Source organism: Raphanus sativus, unplaced genomic scaffold (assembly GCF_000801105.2).
Source record: "Raphanus sativus cultivar WK10039 unplaced genomic scaffold, ASM80110v3 Scaffold3751, whole genome shotgun sequence".
NCBI classification, from domain to species: domain Eukaryota; kingdom Viridiplantae; phylum Streptophyta; class Magnoliopsida; order Brassicales; family Brassicaceae; genus Raphanus; species Raphanus sativus.
Genome location: NW_026619055.1, coordinates 1 through 9893, shown reverse-complemented (window position 1 = coordinate 9893; position 9893 = coordinate 1). Strand labels below are relative to the sequence as shown.

The window sequence follows — 9893 nt, the reverse complement described above, 5'->3', positions numbered from 1 at the left end:
GATAACACTATTTGTGAAACAGACGAGTATATGTTCGTTAGAGCACCATTAACGCAGCATTTAATGGGGTGCTTAGACCAAAAGAATGATTTAATTAAATCAAAAATAATAGAAATGTTAACTTCGATGCTTAGCTTAGGTTTTTTGGGGAGCAAATTTTTGGTGGGTTTCAAACCACGTGTCACTAACCAATTCGACCGAGTTTTCTTTTTCTTTTTCTTTTCTTTTCTTTCTTTCTTTCTTTCTTTCTTTCTTTTCTTTCTTTTTCTTTCTCATTCTCGACGATCTCCTCCGCGTTCTCGGCCGAAACCGACGATCGGAACCGATGACGACTCTCTTGTCCTCACGGAGTCTAGTCCCACTTGTCTCGTCTTCTCCATCGGATCAAGGATCGAACCCGACGACGGACGACGTCTCTCTGGCTCCACACGGAGATTCTTCCTCCTTGTCGGCCTAAACCGATGATCGAAACCGAGGACGACTCTGTTGGCTCCTCCGTCGACGACTATGTCCGTGTTGACGGCGTCTCCTCCGTCGGTCTTTCACCTTCGTCTAGGGAACCAACATCAGCATCCAGGGAAGCGAAAGAGAGCATCACGATCTGTTTAGAGAAGGCAAGTATATGGCTTCACAGAGTGTGGTGGGTACGAGTATGAGCAGACTTACGCCTTCTTGCCTCTCCTTCCCTTCTTCATCTCCCTTCTCTCTCGCACAGGTAATGTTTCCCCTAGTTTCTGATTCTCTGAGTTCTCTCTCGCTAATGAGAATCTTTGTGGATTCAGTTTTTGCACCTTTGGTTCCGTTGATTGGTCTTCGAGCTGTATTGGTGTTGTCTGGTTACGTTGTCACCAACTTGGCCTTCGTATTTGCTGCTCTCTATCTCTTCAGGTACCTTCTTTGGCAATCAATAGTTTTTGAGTTCCTCTTATGAATGTCTTACATCAGTCTTTCGTAACAGAGTTTCAGTTATTATCTTGAAGGACACTGAAGCTTCATTCCGAGCTTTTGTTATCTTCTGTTTCAACCCGGCATCCATATTCTATTCATCAATGTAAGTATACTCAAGCAATGATCTCTTATTTTATTTTTTTTCTTTTACGAATAGTCAAAAAAGATGTTCTCTTATGAGACTGTTTCCATTTTAACTTTCAGATATTCAGAAAGTCTGTATGCTCTGTTTTCAATTGGAAGCGTGTACCACTTGTTATCTGGCGCCAGCAATGTAGCTGTTCTCTGGTTTTCTCTCTCTGGCTGTGCAAGGTAAGGATTTTATCCATATCTTTATAATTTTTCCATAGTTTCTTTCTCATAATGTTTGCTTTTTTGTTAGGGAAAATAAGTGAGCCTCCTACATGGGTTTGTGAGGCTTCAGGAAACATGGGTTTGTTTGATTGTGAGGCTTCAGGAAACGCCTGGTGATATAATTGAGTTAGGTTATAGTTGTGATGAATGCTCGATTAGTGGCTGTGATGAATGCTTGTTAGGACTGTGTGGTAGATAATATGTGTGTTTCTTTAAGCTGAAAAATGTATGTTTTAAGTTTATGTGATATGTACTGTATGAGTTTCTGTTCTTGTATAATTATAAAAAAATATGTTTCAAGTTTATGTGAGTTTCTGTTTTGCATAATTATAAGATGCTTGCATTGGAGGAAATTTATTAGAAATTGCTTAGAAAAATTGCTTAACATCTTTATATCGTTAAAAAATTGATTAAGCATCCCATATTAGATGCTATGGTTAATGATGCTCTTACATTCAGAGGTTGGATTAATTGCCTTAAAAGGAGTAGCAAAAGAGTTGGGTAGAGTGCATTAATAATGGGTTGCTTTTAATTTCCAGTACCGGTTCACCATTCCGTACAGTAAAAATTAGTCTCCCATTTAAAGTTTCGCCAACCACTTGCAACTTCCAACTTGGTCTCATACATTTAAGAGCATCCACAATGGTGGATTCCATTGTAGAATCCTTAGCCATATTTTATTAATTTTTTTGTTTTTGTTTTTTTGTTTAAATAGTTAAGGATTCATTGCAAAAAATTGTCTACAATGGTGTATCCCAATTTGGAATCCTAAAATAAAATAAAAGAAATTTAAAAAGACAATTGAAATCATTTTTCAGTTGATGTTACTTGCTGTCCAAGATACCCAAATCAAACCAGAATTTGAGCCAAGTAATGATAAGTACTGATGAGAACATTAGAGTGACATAACGTCTAACTAGGACTAAACCAGTCTCTAAATAAGCTGCTGAAGCCCCAACCTGTGGCATAAGAACAATGAATTGTAGCAAACGTACATGTGATGCATTGTAGCAAACATACCTTAGATTCTTCTTCTCTTGATGCATTGTAGCAAACGTACATGTGATGCATTGTAGCAAACATACAATTAACAGCACCTATAAGCTTATCATGCAGAACTTGACCAGAACACGCTATGATTCCTCTGTCAAGACCTTCCAAGTAAACTCCTTTTGAGAAATCTAAGTTTCTCCCTCCAGCATCAGTCACCACACCACCAGCTTCTTCCACAATCACCACTCCAGCTGCGTGGGCCCATATCTTCTCCTTGTACCTCGACTGCGCAAACTTCATGAACACCTCAGCGTCTCCACATGCAATCGCTGCATACTTCACCACGCTATACACTCGCATTGGCTTTTTCCTGAAGAAAGATTGTAGTTAGAGACATTTAAATCAAAAACAGATGAGTCATTAAACAAGTTATACCTAACTCCCATGCTATCGGCAAGTCCTGCAGTGAACAAGTGGTTTGAGTTTGCTCTCTCTACCGGCTCACAAACCATAGCTAGAACCGGATCATCCACTGATATCCCCTATCTTCTTGACGAGCCGTTTCCCACCGCGGCGAGCGTGGGATGCTTCAGAAACCTGTGGATCACATGTGTTTGTTCATTCAAGTTTCATCATCATCACTAAACCTTACAGCTAAGCATGGAGGAGCGCTTACAAGCTATCACTTTCACAAATAGCTTTCACTAGCAATCAAGAAACACTAACACAAGTCTATTAAAGGATATATAACCAAAGTTCTGTGCAACAGTTTCCACATTTGTATACCTCCTTATTACTATATTCAGAGATTTTAAGTAAAGCAAACACGTATTAAGCTCAAATCGACACCAAAACTTCTCCCTTGCGCTTTCACAGAGCATAAGAGAATCAATTACGTTGGATTTACACAAGATTTACCAGTAAATGCGATGAGATCGGGTCTCTCAGCTTCAATCATCCTCCGAAGGAACCGAGTGGTATTGAGATCAGAACAGTAATCGTATTCTGCATCCGTCACGTCTCTGCATCGAGTAATGCTCCCCATTCCGAAATGCAAATCCGCGACCTGTAGCCATCAGCAATCATCGTCGATCATTCAAAACCAAATCAAATCTTCTTCGCTGCTATAAAAATCGGAAGAGAGGAGAATCTTTGGAGACTGAGAAAATAGATCGATCGGAGAAGAAGAAGTAGAAGACGAAACCCTTTAACAAAAAAAAAGAAAAGAAGTAGAAGACGAATCATACGTCGCCAACACATCAAGGATCTGGTAAGGATCAGGTCCATAAAAGACTTAATTAAGGACTCATCCTTAGCTACAGAAATTTTTTTTTATTATTTTAATCTCAAATGCACAAGGATTTGTGCTAAGGATTGGGTTAAATCCCCCATTGCGGGTGGTCTAAGTTTTTTTCAAAGTTTCCTCAAGCATGTTCACTTGCAACTTGGTCTCCATTTTAAGTTTCTCCAACCACTTGCAACTCAGGTCTCCCAACCATTTTCACACTAAAAACCTCTCTAATTAAACTCTTCACTCAAATAATCTCTCTCTCTCTCTCCGGCAACTCTTATGGACTCCGATTCCGAGCCGGAGCTCATATCACTAGTTACTCAACTGATGTCTTCCGACGACAAACCTACATATACACATGGGCTGTTGTCTTCGTATTCGTGTCCGAAGCTCATACCAATCATTACTCAGATAACCTCTCTCGTCGGATCAATGGATTTGGATTCACAGCCAAAGCCAGAGTCAAAACTCATGTCGGTCGTTGCTCAAACCATATCTCTCTTTCATTCCATAGATTTGGATTCTCAGCCGAAGCCCCTGTCAGAGCTCATATCACTACTCATTTCTAAAAGCTCTAAAGACGCTGATCTTGATCCGGAGCTGGTTTCAGACCTGGTTACCCAAACGTTGCTACTCCAGACAGAACCGGAGCTCATATCACTCATCCATCAAATATTCTCCCTTGTTGTATCTATGAATGCAAAATGGAAGAAGCTTATCTCCTTATGCCCTCAATTTGAAGCTTGGATGAATGATGAAAAATTTGTTTATGAAAACACGGCGGGGGGCAGAGATTACGACGAGGACAAGCAGTGCCATGCATGTATCACCCCAATCTATTTTTGGTAACTTCTACTCTTGCATGCAATGTGACTTCATTCTCCACGAAGCATGTGCAAATCTTTCTCGCAAAATACTAAACCCGATACATCCACATCTCCTCAGTCTAGCTCTCGTGGAAAGAAAAGATGGTGTATATGCCATGTCTTCATGTAAAGCGTGTCGAAGATATTACACAGCTGGTTTCGTCTACGAGTGCACTAAAGGAGAAGAGTGTAATTTCGAGTTACACGTGCAGTGCGCCACAATATCTGAGCCACTGATCCATGGAAGTCACATGCAACCTTTATTCCTAACATCAAAACCAGGAGAGGGAAGAACATGTTCTGTTTGCGATACTACAGAGCCGGTTTTCGTAGAGACATTCAATTGCATAGAGTGTGAATTTTCTCTGTGTTACGGATGTGCTACTACACCTCAAAAGGTGAGGTACAAGCATGATAAGCATGTGCTCAGTCTTGCTTATGGGGGGGAAGAGGAGACAAATACGGTGACGAATTGGTGCGAACTTTGCGAGAGAAAAATAGAGCCAAAAGAACGGTTTTATGCGTGTGCATGATGACTACTGTTGTGCCACCTTGCACGTCGCATGTCTGATTGGGGAGGACTTATACATCAAACCAGGTTCATCGTTTTTTTACTACAGCAATATAAATGTACACGTTCTTCCCAACAATCATCATATGTCTCGGCCTATTTGCAACTTCTGTAATCAGCGTTGTCTGCAGAAAAACAGTTTTCCAACGTTCTCGATCTCCAGTCGCAAATCTTTTTTGCTCAATGTCATGCAGAGCGTTTGCTCTAGGAGAGGAAAATGGGCCATTACTTTTGTTGTAAGATATATATATATATATTATATAATATTTGTATTATGTTTTATCTGTCCAGACTCCGGTATTTGAGAAATTTTACTCAAATATGTAATTTGCTTAGCATTATTGATGATTCTTGAGCTAGTTGTTCTACTTTTTTTTGTCACATATGATACAAAATACTTGATTGAGCTAAGATACAGTGACCTTGTCCCCAGCAGCTCCACCTCTTGCGTGTGCCTTTGCCTTCTCGGGGATGGTTCTTCGTGGGTCATCTAGTCGAGAAGCGAGAGAGACTGCTCGTTAGAGCTTTTCATTTGCGTCAGAGCTTCGGACCGACGGAGATTCTCAAGGAGTTGTTGAAACAGCTTAACGTCAGAACAGAGTAAACAACCTGCCTAGAACTCACCAAGAGCTTAAGGTAGGGGAAATCAGGCCTAAAAGTTAATCACAAGAAGAAGGATTACCTTGAAGGGATCAAGATCTCAATGAAGATAGGGTTGCTCGAGAGCGTAAGAGAGAGAGTTTTAAGGGATAAGAAGATAAGTTGTTGTTTTTGATAGATACTCTGCACTGAGGCAGTCACGCAATACATAAAGGGAAATCAGCAACGGTCACATACGACTCGATAGCTGTCAAAAGCAAAAGCAGAAAGACAAAATGACAATGGGACAAAACCCCAAGTTTTACTAAACCGAAAGATAAGATGGATAGAAGTGGTTATGCTTAACCGGTGTGATAGTGAACAGGTTGTGAATCTGTCACAATACTCTCTTCTTCAGAACATCCTTGTCCTCAAGGATCAAAGTTTGGATACTTGGTGATGAAGTCTTTGTAAAACTCCCAAGTGGCTTGATCTTGTGGGTACCCCTTCCACTGCACGAGGACTTTTGTAGCGGCGTGTTTGTGGTGTTTAACCACTTTCTTCTCCAAGATGCAATCAGGTTCCTTAGTACTTCCCAGATCATGACAGTATTGCGGAAGCACAGGGTTGGTTCCAGCGGGGTTAGGACAGAGCTTTAGCTGACTAACATGGAACGTGTCATGAATCGCAAGCGCCAGCAGGGAGTGACAGTTTATAAGCAACAGAGCCTATGCGTTCCAACACAAGGAAAGGGCCGTAGAAGCGAGGAGATAACTTGTGTGGCAACTGCCTGTTCTTGAGGGATTGTTGTCTGTAAGGCTGCAGCTTGAGATAAACATGATCACCGACCTTGAATTCTCTGCTAGACCGGCGAGCATCAGCATATTGCTTCATGCGGTTTTGTGCACGGAGGAGGTGAAATTTGAGCATGTTGATGACCTCCTCACGCTTCTGCAAGCTTCTGTCAACCACAGAGGATGAACTCTCGCCGGGTAGATAAGGTAAATGAGTAGGGGGGGGTTGACCGTATATGACCTCGTAAGGGGAGCACCTGATTGCAGAGTGGTATGTGGTGTTGTACCACCACTCAGCAAGCGGAAGCCACTTACTCCAAGACTTAGGTGCTTCAGCCGTCATACACCGCAAGTAAGTCTCGAGAGTTTTGTTTGTAGCTTCTGTTTGACCGTCCGTCTGTGGATGGTAAGCAGTGGAGTGCTTCAAGTCAACGCCCTGAACACGGAACAGCTCCTGCCATACTTCACTGAGAAAGGTAGGGTCTCTGTCGCTGATGATATCCTGAGGCATACCGTGCAGCTTGAAGATGTTGTCCAGATACGATTGAGCTACTTCGATCGCTGTGTATGGGTGAGATAGGGGGATGAAGTGAGCGTTCTTGCTCAGCCTATCAACAACGACCATGATGCAGTGCTTACCATTGGATGGTGGAAGGCCTTCCACGAAGTCCATACTGATTGAGGACCACACTCCATTGGGAATAGGCAACGGGTTCAGGAGACCAGGCTTTGCAGCAAGGTCGTTTTTTGTTCTGCTGACATACTGAGCAGTTCCTGATGTAGTTCTGAACTTCAACATACATTCTAGGCCAGTAGAACAGAGATCTGATACGCTGAAGGGTGGCGTCCTTTCCTGAGTGACCACCCACTGCAGAGTCATGCAACCAGCGCAGTATATGCATCTTGACCTCAGTGTCATTTCCCACAACCAATTTTCCCTTCCGTCGTAGCTCATTATTGGTGAACGTGAAAGAAGGATGAGAAGACTTGCGGGTCTTGAGCTCAGAAATGATTCGCTGAAGGCTGGGGTCAGTCTCCCATAGCTGCTTGATAGACTCATAGAAGCCATCATGAGATTGGGACAGAGTGATCTGAAGGAGCTCTGCACCAGAGACTCGTGATAACGCGTCTGCAGCGACGTTATCCTTGCCTTGTTTGTAGTGAATCTCGAACGTATAGCCCATCAGTTTAGAGACCCAAAGGTGTTGGAACGGAGTTGTCATCTTCTGCTCCATCAAGAACTTCAAGCTTTTCTGATCAGTTCGAATGATGAAGGGGCGGTGAGCCAAGTACGCGTTTCCAAGATTGCACAGCAAATACAACCGCTAACAGTTCCTTTTCGTACACTGAGAGAGCCTGATGGCGCGGACCCAACGCCCTGCTGATGTAGCAAATGGGGTGGTTATCTTGCATCAGTACAGCCCCTATCCCTGTATTGGAGGCATCGGTCTCCACAGTGAATGTTTTCTCAAAGTCAGGTAAAGCGAGAACAGGAGCTGTTGAGAGAGCTGTTTTCAGTGCCTGAAATGCAGTAAGAGCCGCTGAACACCATAAGAAGCCTTCCTTCTTGAGTAGAGTAGTGAGAGGCCTCGCAATCAAGCTGTAATCCCGTATAAACTTCCTGTAGTAGTTAGCCAAGCCGAGGAAACTACGTAGATGCTTCTGCGTTGTAGGCGTAGGCCATTGCACAATAGCTTTGATCTTTTTAGGATCGGTGCTCACACCCTCTGCTGAGATAAAGTGACCCAAATACTCTATCACAGTGGCACCAAATGTGCATTTGGAAGGTTTCAGGTAGAGTTGTGCCTGTTGTAGAAGCTGAAACACTTCGCGAAGGTGAAGGAGGTGATCTTCCCAGCAAGAGCTGTACACTAAAATGTCGTCGAAGAACACGAGGAGGAACTTCCGCAAGGCGCCTTCAAATACTTTATTCATGAGGCTTTGGAAGGTACAAGGAGCGTTGGTTAAACCAAACGGCATCACGAGGTATTCGTAGTGGCCAGAGTGGGTTTTGAACGCTGTTTTGTAGACATCCTCTGCTGACATTCTTAGTTGATGAAAACCGGACCTCAGGTCGAGCTTAGAGAAGTACTTAGCTCCGCCAAGTTCATCGAGCAGGTCTTCCAGCAAGGGGATTGGGTATTTATCTTTGATCGTCTGCTTGTTCAAGCCACGAAAGTCGACACAGAGTCTCCAAGAGCCGTCTTTCTTCTTGACTAAGACGACAGGAGAGGCATAGGGGCTAGAGCTCGCTTGGATGATGCCATCATCGAGCATTTGGCGAACCATGTTGTCTATAACGTCCTTTTGTAACGTTGAGTAACGGTAAGGGCGCAAGTTGACTGGGTTTGCTCCAGATTCCAGAGGAATGCGATGATCGAAACCATCCCGAAAAGGAGGTAGCTCCATAGGTTCGTCGAACAAGGATGCGAAGTCACTCAGAAGAAACTGCAGATCCTGATCATTAGCCATGTCGGCGCCGCTAGCAGAGATGTGTGAGAACAGAGCCTCTGGCTGTAAGGAGGTAGCAGTGGTAGTGGCCTTCTCAATAACCTGAAGCAGAGCGATTTGCGGTTCATGCAGCATCAGTTTGTTGAGGCTGACCCCTTTGATAACCTTACAACTGTTCTTGGTAACACCTCTTAGCACGTTCTTGACGCCGTTCAGAGTGAACTCCATTCGAGGGTTGAGGAAATCCCACAAGATGGGACCAAGAGTTGATAGCCACTGCACGCCGAGGACAAGATCACAGCAGTCCAGAGGAAGTGTGCGAACTTCGGAGGAGTAATCAAAGCCCTGCACTCTCCACTGAAAATCAGTACATTTGTACCGTGTCAACATCGTGCTACCACTAGCAGCAGTGACCGCCATTGGCTTGATAGGTTCCAGCGAACATCCTAACTCATTAGCGATGTTGAGATCGATGAAGTTATGGGTGCTGCCGTTATCAATAAGGATGTTAAAGCTTGCGTTTGCCGTATTGACCGATCACCCTCATACAGTTGAATGTAGAGGAGCCATTTAAGGCGTTCACCGAGATGTCTGGTGTGTTCTCCACCTTGTCAGTAGTACTGACTGCAGCCGGTTCTCCAGAGTCATCGTCGGTATCAGAGAGTGGTGAGTCCTCCTCTTCGTCAACGTCCATAATAAAGATTTGGGAACGTTTATGCTTTTGGCTGTGTCCTGGGGTGTAAACTTCATCACAGAACATGCACAAGCCCTTAGCTCTCCTGTCTTGCATCTCTTGGTATGAAAATTTTCGCGGTGGTTTGTCTGTTGTGGGGGTGGGTTTAAGGGTAGGCTTTTGGTTTGGTGGTGTTGGGAGTAAAGGTGGGGTGTTGGTGTTTTTGGAATAGTAGGGTTTTTGGGTAGGATTGAAGGGAGCTTTGGGTTGTTTGGAAGGGGTGTGGAGGAGGGAAGCTTCGTGTAACATCGCGATCTTAGCAGCGCTAGCGATAGAGGTGACCTCAAACTGACGAGTGTGGAGTGAGAGGTGA

General features: G+C 43.7%; 1 protein-coding gene, 1 long non-coding RNA gene and 1 pseudogene across 4 annotated transcripts; 2 read left to right on the top strand and 1 right to left on the bottom strand.

Moving 5' to 3' along the window:
• The first annotated feature begins 247 nt into the window (after nt 1–247).
• Nucleotides 248–1605, top strand: LOC130506874 (uncharacterized). 2 transcript variants are annotated; one of them, XR_008942157.1, is made up of 5 exons: nt 248–715; nt 783–888; nt 959–1051; nt 1161–1260; nt 1331–1605. It is a non-coding gene; the product is annotated as an uncharacterized LOC130506874 (long non-coding RNA). The 2 variants fall into 2 exon arrangements; XR_008942158.1 differs by having other exon boundaries at nt 1153–1260.
• A 371-nt stretch (nt 1606–1976) lies between these two features.
• On the bottom strand, nt 1977–3620 carry LOC130506872 (PAP-specific phosphatase HAL2-like). Of its 2 annotated transcripts, XM_057001571.1 has the most exons (3): nt 3214–3620; nt 2731–2892; nt 1977–2665 (listed from the first exon to the last, which is right to left on the bottom strand). In XM_057001571.1, exons 2-3 carry the CDS (start codon nt 2805–2807, stop codon nt 2215–2217), a joined length of 528 nt encoding a protein of 175 aa, XP_056857551.1. In that variant the 5' UTR covers nt 2808–2892; nt 3214–3620; the 3' UTR covers nt 1977–2214. The 2 variants fall into 2 exon arrangements, with proteins under 2 accessions (XP_056857551.1, XP_056857552.1); XM_057001572.1 differs by lacking the exon at nt 3214–3620 and having other exon boundaries at nt 2731–3203.
• Nucleotides 3621–3782: 162 nt separating this feature from the next.
• On the top strand, nt 3783–5328 carry LOC130506875 (uncharacterized; annotated as a pseudogene).
• Nucleotides 5329–9893: the final 4565 nt, after the last annotated feature.